Below are 26,766 nucleotides of genomic sequence, written 5' to 3'. Positions count from 1 at the left end.
ACACATACGGTGCACACACGCACACCATATCAGTTCTTTTGATAATTTCCAGTAGAATTTTCTTTCATTGCGGTACCTCACTTGCTGGTTCTAGCTAAAATTCTAGCTATTGTTTTTTGTTTTCTTTTGTTTTCGAAGGATCGATACTTGAGATATAAGCGAAGGTAATGTTCTGTTAATTTTATTTCCCTAAGCGATCTGAAATTTAATTTTAACATTCAATTGTTTTTTTTATTTTTTCGAGTGTGATTGAAATGATTTTTTCATAACAGAATTGCAGCTGCAATTGAACACTTTAAATTTTATAATAAGTTATTTTCTGTATGTCTTCTATTGAGGGAAATAGAAAGGAAAACTGCTTTTTTTTTTTAAGTCTCACCGTTGTGCGACTTTTAATATGATGTTTTCACATTCATGCAATGTTTTGACCTAGCCTTATGAATGTCGTATAAATGAGGCTCCATTATTGTAAAATCATACAGTGAAACCTATGGATGGAAGTGGGGGGTGGGAGAAGGTGTCAATGGTAGAGCCAACTATTGACATCATCTTGCCCTCTTCCTCCCCCCCCCCCCCGGGGGACAGACTTTCAAGTCCATCTCCGCCTATGTTGAAACCTCAATAGAGTTACCAGATGTGCTCATTTTGAGTTTACACTCAAGTGATTTAGTAGTTAACTAAATTTTAAGTTATTAAGTACTCTAAAAAGTATGCAGATATCAAGGGCACGATTAGTTTCTAGTGATTTAGTTGACAAGTAGATAAATCTGATTTTTTTCTTTTCAGTTGTGATCTTTCGCTTTTGGGGGGGGGGTCTTTTTCGTAGATGTTTACTTCGATCTTGAGCTTGTGTAAACTTGTTTATACTCTGTTATCTGATTCTCCTCCTTTTAACTCGAAAATATGAAACAGTGATGTGGTCAGAGAACACAACCCTCAATTTTATATAACATCTTCGCCACGAATAAAAATGTTATAGACATGAAATACCGAAAGAATCTAAAAATCAATCAATGTAGGAAAAATTAGAAGCATGATTTTCCGCATATGGCAGCAGGGTCCTTCATAGTGAATTTACAGGGTGAAAAAAAATGTTATAAATTGTTCCAGGCCTCAGGAATAAAGCCCTATCAGCCCCACCCTTGTGGGGGAGGGGGAAAGGCATGAGAAAAAAAAATATGGGGCCTGAGGAATTCAGGGTAAAAAAGAAGTCAAGTCCAAAATGAGAAGCATTCCGTTAACGTACTCCCACAGCAGTTGAAAAAAAAAATTGAAGATTCAAGGAAATCGGGTGAAGGTGTGGAAGACATATATATACTTCAAAATTGAAATGGTTCAGAATTGTTCCCACCAAACAATCCAGAATGAACGAGATGCCATCTATTGCTAAAAATACAAGTATTTAACATTAGGAAAACCACTACACTGAATTTATAAGAAAAACTTGCAAATTATTCTTTCATTTGTTGAACCCTTAGAATGTCCTACAAATGCTAATAAATTTTCTACAAGTACCATTTTTGGATGATTTTTTCACGGATATCAGAAATTTCCCGTGGTTGCGGGCAGGCCCATCATTTGTGGGGTCAGGGGGAGGCCATTGCCCTTCGGCTTTTTAAAATACACTAAAAATGGTATATATATATATATATATGCAAATATACATATGCAACATACATTGAGTACATGTTCTTTGTTCCCCTCTGGAAAAAGTTAAAATGGCGGCCGTGGTTGCAGGGGGGGGGGGAGCCACAAGCTTAAAAATAAAACAACTCCCACTCTGTTGATTTGAATAGGCCCTATGCACATGCACTAGTAGGGCGTAGTCCCGTATAAAAATTATTCAATAGCCATTTATACTAAATCACTTAAGTTGGATTCATGCCTACTAGCGCTATGCTTCTAAAATGATGACTTAAAATAACAGGAAGAAATTAAAACTCTATTTGATCATTTTTGTCGCACCACAGCCATTTTCTGCACTTCGCTATGGTGGTAGAGTAGTCGTAGTGACAGACTACAGGTTTGAACCCCACCGTCGCCATAAGGGTGGTCGACTGAAGTTGATTTTCTGTGGTTCCCAACTTTGAGGCACAAATGGAGCTGATCGTCCCATTAAAACATCTCCCCACAGAGATCAAGAGGCCTACAACAATACAATTATTCAATCATTACACTATCTTCACCCATAGTTAGAAAAATTGATGGCAGATGGAAGCACTACACACAACAAGCATTCACTTCAGGTTCTTACTACACATTCCCACATTACCAATTTGTTAGAAGTTCCACAGAGGAATATGGGCGAGGTGCATGTGTGGTTCAGTAGTAGTGGTCATTTTCTGCGCACAAGGGCAAATTAAAAAAATATATAAAACCAGCGTCTTCTTAACGCATGGGCTCACACGGGCCTCAAGAGAAGAGAGGGCCCCACAAAAATAAGATCTAGTTTAAATTTTCTAGAATTAACCAGGTGGGGCCCAGAAAATTACTTGGCCCAGGGGCCAATGATGCTCTTAAGACGGCCCTGACTGGGACCTACAATTTATTGCAGATTCCAAACGGAAACATTAAAATTTTTCCTTTTTACACTCACTGAGAGGTTGGTGCTCCAACCCCTCAGTGTGGGGAAGACGATGTAAACAGGAAATCTCAATGACTATCAGTAATAGTTGGAGCCACAAAAATAAGTCGTACGAAATTGGACGAACATTTTAAATGTGAAAGTCTCACAAACAGAATTCATTGTACATATGCTATTACTAATAAACCACACATGCACCTCGTCTGTATTCCTCTACAGAATTTCTAACGAACTGATGCATGTTGTAATGTGGATGTACGTGTTGTGAACCTAATGTGAAGTTTGTCTCTGTGTAATGTATGTTATGTGCAGTGTGGCATCGATTTTTTTTTAACTATGAGTGACGTGTAATGATTGTATAATTGTACTGTTGTAGGCCTGATGCTGCGTGTGGTAAGTCTTTTAAATGAGGAGATCGGCTTGCTTGCACCTCAAAGTTGAGAACCACAGAAAACCAACTTCAGCTGACCACCACTGCGTCAACGGTGAGTTCGAACCAGGGTACTTGCGATGCGAGTCTAACTGTGTGTCTGATTTGGCCTTTTTTATTATTTTCTAGATAATCTGAGTTTTCAGTAATCCGAGGTTGCCTCTGTTCCACCCAACTTGAATCATTAATTATAGAATGATATACCTATATGTCTAAGAGATGTAGGTTCATACAGGTGTTATTAAGCAAAGATTTTTAGGTATCATTCTAGGGTAAAGACTCCTGTATATGTATAGTCAATTCTGCTTATAAAACGTTCTCATTTAGAATGTTCCCCACTTAGTTTGACTCATTTCCGTGGTCTCAATTATTACTGATACTCATTAAGATTTCCGGTTTACAGTGTTTTCTCGCTTATGTTTTTTATGACAGGTTTTTTTCAAAAATGTTATAAGCGGGATCCGCTGTATGTATATTCTCCTATAGAGTAACTATTATGGGCAAAGATTTTTTCGAATATCTTCGATATACCCTCTTCTGGATCTGCCCTGAGGCAAAGGCAAGCACCTTTTAGCTGTGAATATAGCGAAGGTATCTTCATATGCTAATGAAGTGGAATCGGGTATTTTCAGCTGCTAATGAAGCGGACGCAGACAGCTTCAGCTAAGAATGAATTCGAGGCAAGCATCTTCAGCTAAGAATAGAGCAGATGAGGCAGGCATCTTCAGCTATGAATGGAGCAGATGAGGCAGGAATCTTCAGCTATGAATGGAACAGATGAGGCAGGCAGCTGCGAATGAACTATTGGCAGACATCTTCAGCTTCAAAAATAACAGGTAGACATTTTCAGCAGCGAAAATATCAGAAGCAGGCATGAATTCGGGCAATGTATTTGACACATTGTGTGTGTTCTTTAGATAGTCTCGTATTTCACAGAACAGATACATTTTCCAGAACAGTTTGGCTCTTAGGAGGAGCAATCATTGCTCCACCCTCTGGATCCTCACTTTTGTGGTGGGGGGGGGGGGACACAACATCGAAAATGTGTTTGGGTGACCTGCACATATTATACGAGTGTGACATTAGAATCATAGGCCCCTCCCTCTAGACCTTCAAGTCTGACTCCCCCACCCATTAAGCAATTTTTCTGAGATTTGCTTTAATTAGTAGTTTTGTTAAACTTCGGTGTCATTTTTGGCGACAATTGTCAATCGCCCATATTTCCTTATTTCATCCGCATTTGTGATCACAAATTCCCATAAGTTTCTCGGAAAAAAATGTATAGTCAGTTTAGTACTACTGCAATTTGAAGTCCCATGTCAAAATACTGCAGCTCTTGCTGCGTCCTGCCATTTATCCAGAACTTCAATAATGAATCACAAAAAAATTAGAAAAAAATAGGGCAACAAATCCAGGAAACAGTTTGTTTTTTGTTGGTCAAAGTGAATGCAGGTGCCATCTAGCCCCAGAAATTTTTAGAACTTCATAAATGAATGATAAATAGAACTGATGCTGCTATCTAGTATTTGGAAAGCAAACTATAAAACCATGAAATAGTACTATTTATAAATCATAGATGGCAGCAAATTCATGAGATAGGATTATTTTTTACCACTGGTTCAAGCCGTCTCAATCTTCATATGTCAACAAACATGGCGACCCACGTGGTGAACTGCTACAGAGCCCTGATTCAACCCAAATTCTCCTTAAAAAGAGCCTGTTGGGAAAAGAAACCGCTATAATGGTTGTCCAGATGATCAGTATGAAATACGATCAATATGAAATGTACATACGTTACTGCGTCTCTTTCCTTTCAAGCAGTTTCTTTTTCATAGCGCGAAAAGTATTTCCTTAAACAAAGGTTAACTGCCATCTAGGTTTCAAGAGTAGTACTAGATGAGTTTTAATTTCTTTTATGAGTATTAGATGGCAGCAGTCGTTCCACAATTGGTATTTATCTCATAGTTTCCCAACTTTTTTTGTCCCATCGCCCCCTTCTTCAGAAATTTTTTTCTCCCATCGCCCCCAAAGCAATCTAATCCATAGAATCCCAAGTTATACCCGTAGTTTCTACCGCCCCTGGAACATTCCATCGCCCCCCAGGGGGCGTTAACGCCCACGTTGGGAATCACTGATTTATCTGATGGTTTCTAGTCTGTCAATAGACGGCACTGAATGTCCTAAGGAAACAGAAACGAGGACGCACGCTCGTACCCTCACAGTAACGACTCATTAACCTCTGCTCATGATAGATGGCGTAGCTACACCGAAAAAACAGTATTCCTATCAAAACTGCAGTGCTATTGGACCGGGATTACACTAAAGTTTAGAAACGCTCTGATAACATGAAAAATACAGAATGTAACCATACGGCTTATTGATTTAATTTTAAAATTTTGTAAAAGATCTTTTATCAAACTTCTATAGTGTAATCCCAGCCTTACAAATTTCTTTGGGTTTTTTTTTTTTGTGGGGGGGGGTGTTTGCCTGCCTAGGTAAGTACAGCCCCAGGTTTCCTCAAAAAGTGTATATGGGTGCAAAATAGTGAAACATTGTTACAACGATACTCACTAACAATAAAAAAAATATATATCCCTCTACAATTATATTTTTTTCGACTCATTTGGAAATGGCTTTAATCTAATGTTAAATAACCACCTCTCGATATAAAGATAATATGTCTCTATAATAATATTTTTTTTCTTGGCCCTTGTATCAAGATTTCACTGTAAACTGATTTTCGAATTTGTTTCAATTATTTTGGATATTTTTTCTAATTTAAAGTATGCTTTTATACCCAACAGTTTGTTGTTATTTGAGGTGAATCAGACTCAAGTTCTCACCCGGTATATGGTATGGTAACAACAAAAAAAAAGTTAACCTCATAAAGCGAGGACCGTCTTAATAACATCACGGGGCCCCAGGCCACGTAATTTTTGTGAGGCCCTACTTGACGAATTCTCAAACATTTCTATGAGGCCTGAGCGGTACAGTGGAAAAAATCAGAATAAAGTTCTTCACCTATAAAGACTGAGACGCCTTTATTTCCCATCCAATGCCACTGGTTGGAAATAGCATTATGACAATTTATGACCAGAATTGGTGTGCGGCAAAGTAGGTGGGCCCATGCATTAAGACAGTACTGCATAAAGCTAATATTGAGGCTTGGTTTTTATTGTTATCGACGAGAACAATTCTGAATATCACACACAGGGCTTTAACTAAAATTTAGGTTATCAATGAAATATTTGTGTTGAGATTTGGTGCAATGGCGATCAGGAGTGTTAACGGAAATTCTGGGAATTTGATAATTATCCATTTTAAAGAGGGGGGAAAAAAATTAAGGAGATTTAAGGACCTTTTGCTCATTCTGGAGGAGATATGGTTGGGGGGGGACACAAGGAGAGTTGGTGGACATGCACAATTATAGTGAAAAATAGACGCGAAAATTATTTGTGGATTACAGAAATGGATTCACAAAAAATACAGCAAACGTATAAGGCCCAGAATATTTTTATTGTCCATATATATATTGCATAAATTTACATGATAATTCCAAATCATCTCACCCTACTTCTTTCTCTGTACATGTTCAAATATTCTCTACGTTCCATTGCCTTGCATTAAAAAATAAATATGGGGGAATGATAGAAGCGTTTCTCCCCAGCCCGAAAATGGACAGATCTCCTAAGTTCCGCTTATAATTGAAAACTTCAGTTCCTCTATGAGAATTTTTATCTCATTTCCCCCCCCCCCAACAAGTTCTGCTCTAGCTATTATGAACGCCACACAATCTCTATACTCTGGTGGTAAAATGGCATGATTCTCTATAAACAACTATTCCTTGTTTTTTTTATAATTAATTCATTTACAAAATAAGTAGCCCCCCATCTCTCAACCTATTGCTTACAACCTACCAAACAGTCAACTACAGCTTCTCTCACTCACTGTCACCCATAGTCTGAGCAATTCCGTTGAGCAAAAACGGTTGATATGGATTCTGTATGTCCGCCCGAGGAACGGCTCACAGATGCTAACATCACAGTTATGTCATCGGGTTTGCCACCTGTAATATGAACACACTATATTAATAACAATAAAAATTAAAGTCCATTATTTCAATGAAATTTAAGACAAGAAAAATGCTACAATTTTATCAGCATATGTATTTTTTATTTGTACGGCGGTACTTTGGTTTACAACGCACATGCTCAACCTATGGCTGGCATGCCAAATGTGCCCTCAGAGCTATAGGATTGTGGCCCGTGACCTCAAACAGGATTTTGTAAAAGTAAGCTAGGCAGCACATTTTCAGATCATTTAAAGTCCACCCTCAGTGCAGTTCCACGGCACTGGAGTGGCCATGACATATTTGCGGATCACTTCAGCAGTCTGCAGCACATTTAAAGACCACTTGAGTGATCTGCAGCACAGTTCCTAGGCACTTAAGCAGCCGGTGGCACATTCACAGATCACTTGAGTGATTTGCAACACAGTTACAGATCATTCAAGCAGCCTGAATGATCTGTATTTATAGATCACTCAAGTAACCCCCACTGTGCAGTTACTCATCACTCAAGTGGCTCGTGACACACTCTCAGATCACTTAAACAACTCACAGTATATTTACAGATCACTTGAGCGATTTACAGCACAATTCCAGAGCACTCATGCAGCCTGCGGCACATTAGCAGATCACTCAAGTGACCCAATGCACATTTACAGATCACTTAAGTAACCAGTGACTTGTTTTCAAATCAATTAAGTGGCCCACTCTCTCCTACAGGCTAAAATCTTGATTTACAGACATAATTTCATCCCGCAAATACACCCGTAATCCAAAACATTCTTATATCAGATCGAACTTTCAGAAAAAAGACAATGGAAACTCGAATGATTTCACAATCGTCTCCCTCACGCCAGCCATGATTCAGCAAAGATATGTAAGCCCTATTAAGAAAAATGGCAGGAGAAAAACAAAAAAGTAGAATCTTTTACTTTCCACACTCCCCACAGGTTGTCATCAAACCTTAGCATGGGAGAAAAGATGCTCAGAAAAAAAGAAAAGCAAAGAAAAAAGATTATTTTCCCCAGTGATATCTTAAGAACCTTAACCATACATTTAATTGACCCTTCTGTTATGACAACAAAATCTCTTAGTTACCTCAAACTTCGTTACAACAGTTTAAATAGATAAGACTTTAGAGAAAGATGTTTTTTCTTGACACACGACAAATCGAAGAAAGACTTTTCTGAATATTAATGAGCTTTGTTAAAAAAAAAGTTGGTCGTTTCGGTTGGGAATTACACCGCTGAACTCTTTCAAACCCAGAAAAACATTGCAGCCACTCTTATCAGCATTCCCCCCCTCCCAGGTGGCAACAATAAAATAATAGCATGACACGACACTACTGTGCCAGTTATGAGAGGAGAGAAGACATGTCTCTGCAGTATAATGGTCAGTGTGTCTGCCAGGTTTGCGAAATGTCTGGGGTTTAATTCTAGGAGACAACTAACCTTTCTTTCTGAACTTCGCCTCAGCACAATATCCAGAAAGTCAGACAACTTGAAGAGATTTTCATGATCCAAGTAACTCTCAGGAATGAATCAAACTAATACCAAAATGATGACTTATCAAAGTCACAACATGTTTTGTACATACCTACTGCCTGGATGCCGTTTTCTTGAGCTCTCCGTGCAAAAGGTGAAAGGTACGAGGCATCAAAAGCTAATCGATGAGCTTGAAATGCTAAGGAATTGACCGTCCGCTGCATGTTCTCCAAACTATGGTCCTAATTTTGAAAAGAGAAAAAAAATGTGAGATACAATCAAACTATTTTTCTGCGGTTCCCCTTAAATACAAAAATCATATTTCCACAAATGTAAACAACCAGCAATAATATCTTGAGGGGGGGGGGGGGAGAAAACCATTGGTAAATGGTTGAATGAATGAAAAACCATTTATTCATACCCTGAGTTTGGCGAGTTGTTGCACAATAACAGTTTCGGGAAGATTGTCAAATAGGCCATCAGTTGCTAAAAGGATAAGGTCACCTTCTTCTACAGGCATCGACGATATATCAGCTGCTTCAGGACTGAAAAAAAGAGACAGACACAAATTATCAAAACTTCAACTACAAATTAACGCATTTAATTTGAGGATTTTTCCATTGACATACTAAGTAGCAATAGGAGTTTTGTTAATGATTCACACAGTGTGCATGACATATAACTTTAAAGTGTAAAATTGCAGTTGGACCCATTCATAACAAAGTCGGAAAAAATAGTCAAGTGAAACTGTTCATTATATGCAAACTTAGTCACATCAGTACCGGCTTGAAAAATGATGCATTCAAGCAAAATAAAACATTTCAATTTATTAATAATGCTCAAAAATTCAATTAAAATCTCGCGCAATTGAAAAATGTGAGTCAATCTCTCTCATTGCTCCCCCCCTCCCCCACCCTGATATTTTTGAGCAATTTAAAGATAAAATACACTAATCCACATTTTTTTTATAGCTATCTTTCTTTCCCCATTTTTGGCTTTTAACCAACTGAAAAGCTACAATTTTTGAAGCAATACATAGCGTTATTGCACTTGGACATTCTAAAAATTCATTTGCATGCAAATAAAGTCACCACAACCAATGTCCAAATCTAACTTGAGAATGCCAAATGCTAAAGATGGCTTGGTGATTAGATTCTTGGAAATAAATAACCTTAATTATTTCTGCCTACATAAAGTTTTCTGCAAACAAAATAAGATTTAACAGAGAAAAGTATAGAAAAATAGGATTTTACACTACCGAAAACAGCTTTACTATAATGTGTTCCAAGGAAAGAACCATTATCAGTTCCAGAAAGGTAAATTTACAATAAGAAGATCTAGCTAAGATTACAAAGAAATTTCGTGACAATTCTATGTTTGAAAATAGGTCGAATCTGTGTTCCTTATAAGAAATCAAAATAGCATAGATAAACCATAAGAAATTCACAGGACACTGAAAAACTTTGTTATACGCAAAAACTTGTAATATCCGTGTTGATTATAAGTCTGACTTTATAATGAGTAAATCTCACCTATCGCTATGTACAAGTGCGTTGATGTTTGGAGGTGGTAATGAAAGTTGAAATGGCGTGTTGAAATAATGAGTTTGCTCCTCAGAGCGATGAATAACTTGACCTTGCCTCAGCACCAGGAATCCGCTGTCACCAATGTTCGCGGAGTATAGCATACGATCTGTCCTGTTTAATACAACGACACACGCTGTACTGCTGCCTGAAATTGATAAGATATTGATTCTGTACATTAATGGATAACTCATTTTTCAAACTCTTCTTATGAATTTTAGTGACAAATTTAAACAATACAAAGGGCCAAGAAAAAATTTCATTGCAGAGAAATTATCATCACGTGCCACCAAAAAGTCATGCCATTTTGTTTGATATCTCTTCTAAAGTCGGCATTATTTGTATTACCAGAAATTTCAATTGCGAACATCCATTGCTCGCAAGAAATTATGATTGATTAGTTGATTAATGAAATTCATTCAGATGTTTCATTTAGAGATGTAAAATTCTCGAGAATAACCTTTAGGAGAATATTCCCTGGAAGGACTACTGTTATAGATAACTTGAGAATATTCTCCAGTTATTTATAATAGTCCTTCTAGAGAAGATTCTCAAGAATATTTATAACAATGTATATTATAATACTCTTTATAAATAACTTGAGAGTATTCTCATGGAGGAGAATATTCTCTGGAAGGCGACTATTATTTAATAACTTGAGAATATATTCTTATCATTCTTGATGAGAACATTCTCCAGTTATTTTTATAGATGTAAAATTCTCCACAATGATCTTTTGAAAGATTCTTGAGAATATTCCTGAAGTCATAGGCAGAGAGAGACTCAAAAGTCTGGGTGGGGAGGCATGATGTCAGTTTATGTATACCCAGCAGGGTTTAAGCTAGATAAAAAATTCCTTTTATCTAGCAAAAAAATGAGGGAAAATGAGGGGAAAAGCTTTAGAAAAATACTATAATGCTAATGATTAATAGTTGGATGTCTACTCCTTTTGTACCTCCTGTCCGCATTTTTGCAAAAGTGACTGCTACTTCTTTCGAATTTAGTGAAAAATACGACCTTAGCTTAAACCCTGATACCCAGTCGGCTCCATCACCAACAGGTTCGCCCATATTTTTGCCCATGCTTGAAGTTACAATAAATAACTTGACCTTATTTTTACTTGGCAATGAATATCTCCAAAATTAAAAATATATGTTTATAATATGCTACATGTTTATGAATAATTAAAAAACAAAATTAACTGTACAAAAAAAATATCAACATTCCCAGAGGATACAGAACTGTTCAAAACGGGTACTCTGACTAATTATTCACAATACCTTGAAATTGAATAGAGTAAAGAAAAAGCAATGTAAAGGCAAAAGATGAGAAAACCTTTGGATCCTTTGGCATGTTTGTAAATAACAAATTAGCTAACCTGGTACTTCAAAGTGCCATCAGTAAATAAAGGGCTAAGCAAAGATGAGTGATCAGAATTTATTCACCATTTGACAACTGCAGAAGGTATGCTACGAAAGGGAATTCTTTTAAAAAGACCCAAATACCCAGAAAAACAGTACTTTCTGGAGAGACAAATGCTATAGGAACTCTGCAGAAAACATTGATGGTGTTATGTGGTGGAAAGGAAAGTGCATTGGAATGAGTTTGACAGAAGTTGCATTCTAAAATTGCTGCACGAACTTTCAGAACCTTATACATACAGCACAAAGGATTTGTTAACAGGCAGCATCAATGACAGAGCTGACTGATCTAATGTATATGCACATATATCATCGTTTTTTAAACTTCTCATTCCATCACCCCCTTCTTGATAAAAATTTTCTTCTCATCGCCCCACAACCCAAGTCAACACATAGAATCCTATACTAAACTCAATGCTCCTACCGCCCCCAGACCTTTCCATTGTTCCCTAGGGATGATATTGCCCACTTTGGGAAACACTGATACATATAAATTGGTATCATCATGCACCCCTCCCCAACCTTTCATATCTATTTCTGCCTATGGTGAGTTTGGTGCCCAGACCGGAAGAGGTATTAAAATCAGAGTGGTATCACTGGATTTGCATTAACAGGATCACAAGATCTACCCGCAGACATCAAAAACACTGATATAGTCTGAATACTTCATTAGATATGAGCATTTAAAGATTTTTGTCGTACAACTTTTTGTGAATGCTCCCAATATTGTCAGTTGATTTAGAAGGCGCCTAGATTTTTTTAAAATTTGCAAAGCCTTGCGCATTACATATTTTTGTACTACACAGAAAGTAGAGCAATACAAAGAACTTTCGTTGATGAGATGGTGCAAAATATCGATATTAGATACCCTCGGAAGAACAAAAACAAGTGACGAGTTAAAAAATTTCTTGAAGATGATTTTGAGTGATATATGAAAAACATCATTGAAGAGGTTTCAAAATCTCTTGAAAATATATCAATATAGAGGGATCCATCATAGTAAACGATGTTGTTCTATCGAGTGAAGCTTAACATTAGGCAAATAGGTGATTCCAAACAGGATTTGAAAAAGTATCATCGCAGATGGAAAGAGTTGTCCTTATATCAGGCATCATTGTAACAAGGTTAAGATGTCAAAAAAATTTGATAGCATTTAAATTCACACCATTAACCAATGGGGAATCCTTTTTTATCAAAATCATTAAATTTTGTTGTATAAGTGGTGTTTACTAAACATTAGTTTTTTATAACTTATTTTTTTCAACTTTGTTGAATTTTGAACCGGGCTTAACAAATCGGAAAAATTGTAGACTGCAAAATTTTTTTCAGACGAAATTAGTCAAAAATAACGTTTCCATTGAATTTTCCGGGACTAAGGACCCCATTCCCATGGTAGTAGAGTAGACATGCTGACATAATTTTTGATAACTTTGCGCTATCCCCGGACTTCAATCCAGTTATCGTGCATTTATGCACCAAATTTCTATTTATAAATAGAAATTTGGTGCCAATGTCAGTATTTTAGTCCTTGGTTTTGAAAACTTAATTTTGATAACTTGGCTATTTTGCTTCTTGAGTGGAAACACTTATGTAATGATACTTTTATAACACAGCTGAACAAACCGACACACCAACATCCTTAATTCAATTTTTTACTTCGAATGAAATAAACCAAACTGAAATTCTTATCTCTTCAAATAATGCAACTGGCAAGCATTGGAAATAGCTAAAATCTAGGATTTCTGATAGACAGCTATGTAACTAATAAGCTGTAACGAGTCAAATTTCAGAAAAACAAGAACAAAAAGTGTTATTCATGTATCTTACAGTATACTTTTACTCGATAAGGACTCTAGTTCTTTATACACCGTAGTTCCAGAAACCTAGGGTTGAGTAGCATTATTGACCATGTTTGATTGACATGCAAACATGTTGCATGTTTGCATGTCTCACCAAAGAAACAAATGAATAAATAATATAAAAATTTGGTTTAAACTCACCGATTATCTGTTCTTTACTTTCTAATAATTCGTAATAACTTGCGGCTATAAGACTAGCAGGATTACGCGGATTGAAACGTCCACTGCATACCATTCTCTCACAGGTTTGCATCAAGCTACTGGAAAACTTAGAAGGGTCAACTCCATAGTTCCGCCAACCACCAACACCATCAGCAACCCCTACATGGAAAAACATTTCAAGAAAAATGCATCATCTTCATTATATTCGAAATCCAATCAAAAATACAATACAGGGCGATTCAGGAAAAACATTAAGAGGTGATAGTACATAGCAATACAAACAATTGTCATCAAAGAATGCATGGTCTAACATGAAACGCAAATACGGTAGCACGTTTTAAAATGGCCGAGCCGAAAATGTTAAAGTGGCATTCCTGTTGAAATTTATAGGGAGAAAAAGAACACTATGCATGCAAATGTAGCCTGGGCAGAAGAAAAAACCATATGCAAATCTGCATCACAGCAAATAAAAGGCTCGAACGTCAGCCCTGTGAAGTTATTCCAGCGTGCAACCTTTCTAACAGTTATAACACACACTGCTACAGCATTATTTGGGTGGTATTTTTCTCGGCTTCCCTCATCTCTCCAATCTCATTTGAAGTGAGGGACTTCTCATTTCTCTCTTTTTCAAGCGAGAACCTGTCCATAAGCTCTTGCATGCAATAGAGATTCATCAGTTCATCTGTGGTCAACTGGCTATGTTCCTCCATTAGTTCTTGAACGTTGTCCTCATGCACCTCTAGTTACATGGTCTTTCCCAAGAACACAACCTCTTTGACACTTTGAAGTTCATGAGCTAACACCTCAAAGTCACATACAATAACACAATCAGCCCACAATTTTCTCCAAGCAGAATTAGGAGTTCTCTTGGTAACTCCATTCCAGGTTATATTGATGATCTTGATGCAATGCACTGTGTTAAAATGTTTTCCAAAACTCTCGGAGGGTAAGGTTTGTTCCCTCAGTTATCTCGAAACATCGCTGAAATAGTTCTTTGGTTTTAAGCTTGCTGATGTTGAAAATTATATATCGGTAATTGGCGATTGGAAATTCTAGACTAAAGGGGAGAATATTTCAGCCACCTCATTGGACAATTTGCCTGTCATGGCATTTGTATATTAACCACAATTCCACAGTATGTGCGTGGATGAAAGCAAAAAAGTTGCTGTAAAGTAGAACTAAATGGACAAAGTGCAAAATTTTTGCTCGTGATGCAAGTCATCGCTTATTAACTGAGTCTATGTTTGTTCAAACTTTTTGCTCGTTATGTGAACTACTCTTTAACCTCTTTTACTCATTATCCGAAGTTCCACTGTATAAAATATTTTAATGTTTCAAATTTTCTGATCTATCCAAAATTTTATTCCATATTGAAAATTCTTAAGCAGCATCTGTTAATACACAGAACCAGAGTAGGAAATACACTACCAGAGGGGTAGAGAAATACACTAACCAGGGCCATCTTAATGCATGAGCCCATGTTGGCATGGCCGGGAACTTCCATAGAAAGCCTATTACAAGATCTGGTAATATGATTTTTGAAAGTAAGTAAAAATGTGTATGGCGCTCTTATTTTAAGTTAAGTATGGGATCTATGACTCCCAGAAAAGGTGGGGTGGCAGGGCTCAAGGATGATTATCTTTTTTTCACACAGTAAATTCACTGTAAAAAGACCTGTGAAAATTTGACCAGTGCACCTGATAAAAATCCCAGTCCTAGGGCCTTGCTGCAGGATGTAGGAGCCATGATGGGACCCAGAACACCATGTATTGTGTTGGTTCCACAATATTGAGATGACACTCTATAGAACCTTCACAAGCCCACTGAAGCCAAAGTATCTGAATGCAAACCTTATTTATAAAATTTTTGTTCATAATCGAAAATTCCATTAATAAGTAGAAAAGGTCATTTGGACAGAGGTGTATTCTCAGGAAGGGGAGGGGAAAGAGTACCTAAGTGAGTTACAGCCTAGAGCTGCACATTCAGGCAATAAGTTGTAAAAAAAAATTAGACTTAAAGAGGGAAGGAGGCAACCCCATAAATCTGCTTTTGCTCCAGGATGAGGGTCGGCAAGAGGCACTGGGATAAGATGGGGCACAAGAAGAAAATATGGTCCGCGAGGGGCATTGGAAAAAAAAAAGAAACACTGCTACAGAGAGCCTAAAAATTTTGTTTCTTACAGGGCCAAAAATTAACTAATCCCAGAATTGATTCAATGTAGGAATTTAAGAACTTAATATAATTATTAATCTGATACATCATAATCTTAAAGACTATGGAGGAAAATATTTCAAAACAAAAAAACTTTGTAAATGAAGCAGATTCAACATACAGGTTAGAAAAAGAAAACGCTGCAATTGCTTCTCTCCCATCCCAGATCCATCAAAAAAATCTCATTATTCAACTTCAAAGAGTTAGCACAATCATTTGTCATCAAATCAAAAAGAGGAAGTGATTAAGGGCAGAGCAACAAGGCACCTTTTAACCATTTCTAAAGAAAAGAACAGGAGGCAACTGTACAATGAACAAAGACTAAGGGGAGGGATGGGGGTAAAGCAGAACATGGACTGGTGCCAAGTAATAATCTTGCAAATGTCAGGTTCTTGGCATTTATTCAATTCACTAGCTGACTTGAAAGGGCAAGAAGAAAAGAACCTGACTACATCAACTATGAAAAGAGAAATTGGTTCCCTCAACAAGCAGTTTATTAAATGCCACTCTTGTTGCTAAAAATTGAGTCACCCCTAGATGATGTAGTAAACACGAAGGGGAAGAAAACTAGCTTCAAGCTACATTGGAGATGTTTCTTTGGACACTTTCTTCCTTACTAGAGATCATCTTCTATTCCGAAAAATTTGAATCACTTTTTTTTCCACTCAGGAAAAAATCATTGAAAACTGGACATAGCAAATAGAAAATTAGACTGCAACAGATAAATCACTGGAGGTGGCTGAAAAATGTAAAAAAAAAAAAAGAAAAAAAAAGAAAAAGAAAAATCAGTATAAAAAGAGAATATTGTAAAAAAGCCCATAAAAATATGGTGGTCACTCATTTAAGTATGGATAGCTTCTCAATTTCTGAGAACCCAAGCTTCCCACCAAGCTTATCACATTTCATCTTGAAGTTGTCTATTGTGGGGGAAGGGGGAATTTACCACAACTGAAGCCAAGTTAGTCCATGCATTTACAACTCCATACAAAAAAGAAAAACTCCCTGTGACTAACCAAAACTGGTGTGCAAAGTCAAACCAGTTGAATGATGGCACAACAATATTTCATAATCAACCCATTGAAAATCTTGTTGAACCACTGTTCTAGTGGCTCTTCTTTGCACCCCCTTCAAGTCTATATATTTCTGAAGATAGCGTCTCCGAAAATGTGTGTGTGAACGGCATACTCTAGACCAGGATGAACTAAGTCTCAGAAAAGTGGGAGGATGGCTCTAGATCATAGTCTCCCAAACTTTTTGTTCCATTGCCCGCTTCATCATAATTTTTTTCCTTTCATCGCCCCCCAACTCAAGTAAACCCATGGAATCCTATGTTAAATCAGTAGGTTCTATCCCCCCTCGGACCATTCCACGCCCAACAGGGGACGATATTGCCCACTTTGGGAAACACTGCTCTAGATCATGGAGAGACATTTTTTAATAATTTGACCATCACTGAAGCTTAGGTTCAGTAAACCTAAGCCATTGAAAATTTATTTATTTCAAGGAAACATGCTTGCCCAGAATACAATAGGGCCTGAGTTTGAGTCTGGGTGGAGACCATGACCAAGTTTACCTCTGCATAAAAAAATCCAGATCTGTTTTCTTGATATATTGGGCTGAGAAAAAGCCGTCTATCTCTATTTATTTATACAATATTGTTGGTCTGTAAACCTATAAAGGGAATGCAGTTGAATATGACAGACAATTGTTTATAATACAAAAAAACTAGTGACAGTAGGAGAGTCTACAATAGAGCTGAAGAGTTTGTTCCATTCACCAATGATATGACCGGGTTCCCAGCAAAATGTGCTCGATCATTTCCCTGACCAAAAGTACGTAAGCCTACACACTCTGTCATGTGCATATATAATTTGAAACCGTCCAATATCAGTCTAAATTGTATCATTTCTCTGTAATAATATACCATTGAAAAACACATTACAGACAGAATGTTAATATATTCACCACCACCCCTTCCAAAATCAAATTGTATCCTATGATCTTGCACACAACACCAGTTTTCTTTGAAATGTCAGAGATAACTGAATTCAAATCAATGTTTCAACATATAATATAATGTAGGGCAGTGTTTCCCAAAGTGGGCAATATTGCCCCCTGGAGGGTGATTAAATGGTCCAAGAGGACGATAAAAGCTATAGCCTTAGCATAGGGTCCTATGGGTTCCTGAGCTGAGGGGCGATAGGAGAAAAAAATTCTGATGAAGGGGGCGATGGAACAAAAAGTTTGAGAAACTATGATGTGGAAGAAAGAACTGTTTTTTCAGAAGAAATAGAAAAGTTAGAGCTGGTATTGGCTTTGCTTACAACAATGGAAAGGAGGGTCCCACCTCTTTAAATCCCTTATCTATTTACTAAAATGGCAGATTCAGGGACCTTAGCCACCATTGTTTTCCAGTATGTAAAATTCCACCCTTTAACTGATAAGATATTTCTCTCAGTAGGGGATCTGGAGGGAAATGCTAATATTTTTTTTCTCTCCCAGGGGATCTGAAAAAGTAATGAAGATAAACCACTTGAATGTAGATTTATTCCCTTCAAATTTTCCCGGACTTTTTTTTAGAATTTAGAATTTTCCAGACTTTCCTTGATTCTCCCTGACTTTCCAAATCGCCAAAAAACCCTGTATGAGGGAAGAAGCTGTATTTAAAGCAGTCAGTAGAAGCAAAAATAGGTTTTATTTTATGAGGATGGTCGAGTCTATTGAAGATGTAGGAGGGTTTGGCTAGAATAATAGAAGTATCGAAGTTGAGATGACCCATCTTATATAACAGGGTTAGTTCAGAAATAAGACAAAGAGCAGATGGGGGAAGACAAAGTCCCTTTTTAAGTTTGGAAAAAAAAAAAAAAGGTGACCAACAGTTGTGGATGAAGTGGGTAGGTTTACTTTGGATTGTTTCAAGGTCATCTGTATTACTGGAGGTGTAGGAGTCCCAGATTTCAGCTGCATAGGAAAGTATGGGAGAGATACAAGTTTGATAGCAGAGTAGTCTGACATCCCAAGTGCAGTGTTTAAGGTTGAAGTGGAGGAGGAAAAGTTCTGGAAGAGTAGATAAACTTTTCCCAAGAATATTAAGAAGTTACAAACAAATAAGGCAAATACATGAAAAATACAAAAACTCCTCTAGGAGTGTTTGTATTTTTCATATATTTACCTAATTCGTTGCTGACTTCTTAATAAGAAGAAAAGTTCATTGAGACATTTCTGGAAGATGTAATATACATGTTTGTTCCAGGGTTTTAGCATTGTAGCATTTTGCTAAAGCTTCCCCCCCCCCCATTTTCGCTTTTTTGCAAAAGGAATTTTTTATCCAGCTTAAACCCTGGTTTGTTTTAACGTAGGTCAGCTGAGAATTCCCAAATCAGTGATCCCAGTTGTATCTGGAATAGTTTACCATTCAGCTTGTAAGTGAAATGTGGATTATCCGAACTATGAGTGACCATACAATTGTCAATGGAGACTGAACAGCTAGTGCTTATGGAAATTGAAAACTATGACAGGGAATCTGAGAAAAATACAATTAGACACATGAAAAGAAAAGGAGGGGGGGGGGGAACATCTTGCAAAAATGCCAATAAATTTTTAATTTTTTCATATTAATACTTTTTTTTATATTTCCTTTTATTTCTAACACCAAAACTTTTCATTTTTGGTGTCATCCAATCAAACCTATTCTATGAGGCATTCATTTTATAACTGACTATGAGTGCAGCAGAAATCAGGTTTGAAAAAAAAAGTCTAAGATAAATAACATTAGGAAAAAAGAGAAGATATGAGAAGTATATGCCAGTCTGAGACCTTGGTTATCACCAAGGATAAAATTACCACACACACACGCACACAAAAATCTTTTCAAAGGCAAATAAAAAAAAAATATATTCAAAGTTCATTTTGTAAACTGTGACAGGAACAGCTTATCTCAAAGAGAGCAAAGGTAATTTTTTCCCCTCAACTTCTTCTCACGTCAATGATAACAAAATGGTAAATAAAATCACTCAAACATATCATCAACCTAATCTAATCCAACCACTCAACATCATTATCCTGTAATTATCTGTGTTATCAGTAAATTAATACTTTAGGAGCATAGTAACATCAATTTCACCCCCCCCCCCAATCGGAAGAAAAATGCTTGACACCTATTAAATTTTACTGCCACCTAAATTTTTTTCTCCATTTGTCAAGCCGTGGTCTGGACAGGTCCCCTGACTATACTTTAAACAATCCTTTTACTTCAATGAAAAATATATCAAGACAAATATGATAATACAGGGCTTGACAAATTAAAAACAAATAAAATCTAGGCACCAACCAAATATTCTTGGAGCGAAAAAAAAGTGGTGTGTTAATAACAAGAATATTTCACTTACATATCTTGCACAATTATGTAATACAGTGAAACCTGTATAAAATGGAAGGTCAAGAGACTGAAATTATTTTCAGTTTTAGACAGGTTTCTGTTTTATAGGGGTGCCCATAAAAATACATGCAGTGATTTATTTCTATCGTTTACAAAACTTGAGTTTTGAGAACATCACCCCAACTTCTATAAACCAACGAGTGCTAAACAGAGACATGCATATTATTATCTTGAATTTTTTCATGTTTGCTGTTTCAAATACCACATCATTTGAAATTTTATATTTAACTAGCTATAATGCCCGGTGCTGCCCAGGTTTTCTTCAATGAGGCTTTTTATATAACATGATATCTCCCTCTTTCTTTGAGGGATATACAAACTGTGTCCTTGTTAACCTATATGGAGACTTCAAACTCTGCGCGATTCATGAACTAAACAAATCTAGATTTAGAGAAACATAGAAAATGAAAATATTTTTTCCCTTTTACAAGGGGCGCTAGGTATTTCAATCCCCCCCCCCCTCCCCAAACTTCAAGTTATCCATCTGCCTGTTTCTAATTCAAAAAATGCTTAAAGGTGTGGAATTTCTTCGATATACTTTATTGGTCCATTATTAATTTTAAAGCAATCTAAAGTATATGAATTTATGCTGTTGAATATTAAAGGACAATACAGATACATTTTAATTTTGGAGCTTGAGAAGATGTAAATAAAAAGTTGAAATCAATATTATTGCCTGGATATCCAACTCAAAAGCAGGTCCGGCTAATTACTTCATATTTAATTTTCTGGGCTTCGTATCTCTAAGCGAACTCAATATTTCAAAAATCGTGAATTTCATACAATTTTTGAAATTATTGATGTGGTGGAAAACCCCCCACTAAATTTCCGCATTTATACAGTAAAATCGCCAATTTTAACACCGATTTCTATGAGGATCATTCTTTGCCTTACCCTCAAAGTGATGCTGATGATAGCATCTACTCAAAAAGCCTCAATACTGGGAGGATTGAAAAAAGTGGCAAACCATTATAAAGGCATAAACTATTATACATACACTGGCAGCGTTAAAGAAATGACAAACCATTGTAAAAGGCATATACAAGTCTGAAACACATTGCTAGGGAACCACAGTAGCCAAAGTAAATGTTCCGAAAGTGATTGTTGAGACCCAAAAACCATTGTTTCCCAACAGTTTTTGCCGATTTGGGGCATTTGCCCTGCTCTGATGAAATTTCAAAGTAGCCTATTATTGAAGTCGAGTCCCATTTGGTATATATGAGAAATTTGGCAACGATCAATCTAAAATTGTAGATTGTATAGAGAACATACACACACAGAAAATCAATTTTATATATATAGATACGCTAACACCATCGAGCTTATATTACTGGAGGGAGTATGACGTCAGCCTTGGCTGTGCTGAGCTGTTGTCTGCAGCATCATTCGTTGGAAGATCACGTGACTCGGTGAAAATACCCAATTCCCAGTTATTTCCTTATGGCATAAATAAAAGTTTAAAACAATGAAAGAAATCATTTCAGCATGGATGAGATAATTACAAAATTAATGAGATGTAATTTCAGCATTAATGAAAGATAATTCCAAGATTAATGAAAGATAATTCCAAGATTAATGAAAGATAATTCCAAGATTAATGAAAGATAATTCCAAGATTAATGAAAGATAATTCCAAGATTAATGAAAGATAATTCCAAGATTAATGAAAGATAATTCCAAGATTAATGAAAGATAATTCCAAGATTAATGAAAGATAATTTGAGAATTAATGGAAGAAATAATTTCAGCATTAATGAAGGAAATAATAATGAATAAAGGAAATAATAATGAATAAAGGAAATAATTCCAGAACTAATGAAGAAAAATTCCAGCATTGATGAAAGAAATTTTTAAGCATTAATGAAAAATTATTCCAGTATTAATAAAATAAATAATTTAATCGTTTTCCATCTTTAGACTTTTTTTAAAAAATCTTTTAAACACAATATTTGGAGACTGAACTGTACGTTTCAGTGGGAAAATTGGCAGGCAGGAACTGTGTTTTCACAGAGTCATGTGATTTCCTTGCACTCGATGTTGCTGCCATTGCGGCGGCTAGATGCTCCCTCCAGTAATATAAGCTCAATGGCTAATACATAAATTTCAATATGAAACATTCTCCTGCATAGCAATAGAATGAACACTTACTTTTGTCAAAAATTAAATTTTTTTAATACAGTGAAACTTAGATATAATGATATTCTGAGGACTTAGAAAAATATCATTGTAGAGGTTTTATCGTTACATCGAAAAGCAAAATTATCCTTATGTGATGAAATTTATGCTACTATCTTTTCTACATAGATACTGTTAATACCATAAGAAAATACGCTTTTTTTTTGCATTTATTTGCAAGGAAAACAAGTGACAAAGTTAAAATTAAATTCAAAATGATTTTGAGCGAAATATAAAAAAATATATTGTTTTATAACTATTTCAAAAATCTCTTAAAAATATCGTTATAGAGGGATTTACCATAGTAAAGGATATCGTTACATTGAGTATCGTTGCAGTTTCTCACTGTATTTAAAATAAAAATTGAGACAATTGCATACCTTTTTAAAAAAGAAGGGACAATGAGATCAACAACCTCAATAATGTTTGTGAAAGAAAAATTCTACGTAGCTGTAATATTTAAATTTTACTCTTTTTACACCTCTATGAACTCTATTTTTGTGTTTGAATTCAATATGCGTTTATTGTTGCTGGTGGTCATCTCTACACTGAATGAAGATCTCTGCAGTAGCCAAAACGCAGTATCGCTAAATTGTGAACAATAGTCTCCTTGCATATTACTCTCCCAAATTTATTAAAATTTTTTTCAAGTGTTTTCTAACAAAAGTCACCAATTCCATCATAAATGAAATGCTACATAAGCTTTTATTAAATTTTGAATAATAAATCCGCTTCCTCTCAAGTCCGACCCCCAGAACCAAAATTCAGATAGATCATAAGCATTCATCCTTTATCCTAGAAATGAAAGAGTTCGCATAACAAAAGGGGAATTAGAACAACTTAACTTTCCTCCCATGCAAAGGACAAAAAACATGCACATGGCCAAGAATTCTTTGTTTTAGCAAGTTTTGTATCTACAAATAGACTAAATATACCTTCCGTTTCCAAGTCAAAGAGTTTTCCTAATATTGAAAAAGCATTAATTATAGCTTATTTAGCTATTTCATTAATTGTTAATATATAGCTTACTTTACACTAGACTATATATTTGTTCTGCTTTAGGCAGATTTCCGTCTCATACAGTGTTATCCGTTCCGTCTTAGACCGGTTTGACTGTTTAACAAAGAAACATTATTTACTTTGTCTCTACTGACGATAAATGCAAAGAGCGAGCAACTTTGACACTGGAAGGCCCTGGGCAAAGCAGTAAAGGGCCCCCTTCCTACATCTACTGTCAAAGATTTTTGGTCAGTCAGTGAATGTATACAAAGGCGAATTTATAGTTTCGCTACCTGTGGGCTACACAAAGTTGGCCGCTCTTCTCTAATGACAGTCTGATTTTCTTGACTGCTCATTCCTCAAATTTCCCACCCTGGACAAAGCTTATTCAAAGTTCAGTAAGCCTGCCCCAACTCTTTTGGCCACTTGCATGATTACAGATGCCGTTTTCGTCACTCACCAATCTAATCATCTGTTACATTTTGGTCACTCACACACTTGCAAACTCTCTAGGTTAATCTTTTTGATCACTCACTTACTGATTTAAACCCCTCACTGTTTTGGTCACTCACTGGAATAGTCCCTTGATCACTCACATGCTCGTAAACACTATAGATCACATCAGGTGATGTCATCTTTGATAACCAATAGCAAAAAAAGGGAAATAGGAAGCCGAAAGAATAATAGTAGTGGAAGAAAATGGTGACCATCCCCAAAAGAATAATATGCCAAAATCTGTAACATACGTCACAGAACAATTAGTACTACTGCATAACATTTTAAAAAAAGTGTAGAAAATGCTATTACGAGAATTTTTACTGCAAAATATTTCTAGTCAGCAAAGGGCTCACTACAGAACAATGCAAAACATACTGCTTCAGGGACGACCATCACAACCAGTAAAAATAAAAAGTGCTAACAGGCTAGAAAATAAATCGCCAAAGGAAAAAATAGAAATAGCAGTTCCTAACCCTCTGACACTATAATATCAAAATTGACTTTCACCAAATTTGGGTGCAGTAGCCCAGGTCTATAAGATACTCGCCTAAAGTACCAAAGGATGTTTAGGTGTAACGAGTTTGATACCCAGTTCATCCTTGTCAGAAAACTTTCCTGACACAGGGGTACAACAAAAAAATTTTGTGGTAGCAAAAAATTACTACCGGAGGTAGTCCCCCATTGAGGGGTTAGCGCACAAACCTCTCGATGAGTAATAAAAACAAGCCTGCCATTCCGAATCGCCAATAAATTGTAGGTCCCGGTCTAATTAGTCCTCGTGTGCAGGAAATGACCGCTGTGTGACAAAAATGACTGTCACCACAAGGGGGGATGGCCTGCTACATCAAAAAGGCTGGGGAACACTGTTCTAGGCCCTTCTTTCAGTTGCTTATTGACCTGGTTCCTCGCTCTGTAGTTCACGCTTTAGATCTCTTTCTTGCTCGTGAACTCTCACTCACTTACCTCATCTCTCAAGCAAAAGCGGATTCATGGTTTTACTACCTCTGGGCAAAACACAAATTTTGCCGCCCATCTTTTTTTTAACCTCACTCATATCTAAAATTTTCCACCCCTCCGAACTTCTCGCGATGGTATATAGCCCACCACCCCCCTACCCAAACCGCAAATACATCTCTGAAAGTAAATTGCACAAATTTTCGAGCCCCACTTGCCCATGCGGAAATCGGGCTCCGACGACGGGCCATGTCACTGCAACCACACCAATGTCCACACAGATAGCCTTGAAGGTCACTGGGAGGTCACGATAGCGCTGTCCCAGGCATTCAACGGAATGTAATTCAGCTCAGAGAGTCATATTTCAACTGTTTCGAAACACAAACGTGATGTACTCACCGAGGACGTCGGCGCTCTTGTACCTGGCGAAAAAGCTGGCATCGTCCCCATAAAGACCTCTATTCAATAAGGCCGAGAACTTGGTCGAAATCTTGGGGAAACCACACGCTGCCGCTAAAAGACGGAAATCCCTTTCTCTCTTCTTGTTTATAGCCGCGGCGTCTGTGCTGCTGTAGTTATAAACCCCATTCAGTAAAATCCTAGTTAATAACCTACCGTACACGAGTACGGATTGCATCGCTATCAACTATTGTTATCTTTGATGCAGGAAGGGATGATACGAATCAAAAAGGGATTTTTTTTTTTTTTTTTTTTTAAATTTGGATGTTCACACTAATTTGAATGTCGCCGTCGGTGAGATACTGAGATGCGTCCTCGTGAAAACCATTTTCCAACAGCTATTTCAAAAACGCGGAACTGATCCACAACAAAATAAAAAAAACCGTGTAAACTTCGCAGCGCACACGTTCCCCCTGGAAAGGACGGCTTGTGACTGTGAGGAATGACTTCACACGGCTGTGTAACGAGACCTATCGGAATTGAGCTCACGCGATGAACCAATCGAATGAATTCTATCATTTTGTGTATGCTTCTTATGAATAAGAAACCCTCACCCGATTGACTAAAAGATTCAAGCTCCCGGACATTGCGGGGTGGACACGCTTTCGTATAGTTTTTTTTTCATTGTGAGTGAATGAACAATTAAATCCCTAACAAATTCCAATCTATAAATTCTCAATATCTACTGCAGAATAAGCATCAAAGTAACATTTGTTTGACATATTTTAAGCAGAGCCAGAGCGTCTGGACTCTGAAATTTTTCTACCAGGGTACCGTACTAAAGATGACCATACATCCCGCATTTTCCAGGACATGAATAAAAATGGTAAATGCTGTGACAAAAAAAAAATTCAAACAATGTTTATCCACGTTAAGGCGCGTATACACTAGCACAGGGCGTCATTTAGGGGGGGGGGCAGGATCGGCTTTCGAAAATACACTAAAAATGGTATATATATATATACATACATTGAGTACATGTGCTTTGCCCCCCTTCCCTTCCCCCGGAAAAAGTTGAAATGACGGCCCTGCACTAGCACACCGATCCTACAACAGGGCCGTCTCTATTCTACGGTAGAATAGAGACGGCCCTGAACGAAGGCGCACGAACGATTATTTTTATTCACATGATTTTTAAATCGCATTATTTTTTTATACAGCGAAAAGACAAAAAAAAAAGATAGGAGCTGGGTAAAATAAAAAAAGAGGGAACGATGTTTACGAAAACCGAAACCATCGTGCGAGTACACACATGGTAAAAGATTTTTCGATTCCGACAGCCAGTGCACAGTGCCAGGCACGGCCCGGGTGCCTCAAGAGAAGAGAGGCCTCACAAAAAAGGCATATCTGATGGAAATTTTCAAGAATTTGTCTGGTAGGGCCTCAGAAAAATCACTTGGCCCGGCGGCCCACGATGCTCTTAAGACGACCCTGCCAGTGCAC

At 36.9% G+C, this 26,766-nt stretch overlaps 1 protein-coding gene across 1 annotated transcript; it reads right to left on the bottom strand.

Moving 5' to 3' along the window:
• Positions 1–6,511: 6,511 nt before the first annotated feature.
• Positions 6,512–25,921, bottom strand: LOC149089959 (protein phosphatase PTC7 homolog). The gene is made up of 6 exons (XM_089231431.1): positions 25,264–25,921; positions 13,569–13,748; positions 10,097–10,295; positions 8,986–9,109; positions 8,677–8,806; positions 6,512–7,080 (listed from the first exon to the last, which is right to left on the bottom strand). Exons 1-6 carry the CDS (start codon positions 25,499–25,501, stop codon positions 6,965–6,967), a joined length of 987 nt encoding a protein of 328 aa, XP_089087557.1. The 5' UTR covers positions 25,502–25,921; the 3' UTR covers positions 6,512–6,964.
• Positions 25,922–26,766: the final 845 nt, after the last annotated feature.

The sequence above is a fragment of the Pholcus phalangioides genome, unplaced genomic scaffold (genome assembly GCF_987345545.1).
Source record: "Pholcus phalangioides strain wild (caught in Gottingen) unplaced genomic scaffold, Ppha-v1.0 ptg000001l_1, whole genome shotgun sequence".
In the NCBI taxonomy this organism is placed as follows: Eukaryota; Metazoa; Arthropoda; class Arachnida; order Araneae; family Pholcidae; genus Pholcus; species Pholcus phalangioides.
The sequence above is the reverse complement of the archived record's forward strand: the minus strand, read 5'-3'. Positions and strand labels throughout refer to the sequence as shown.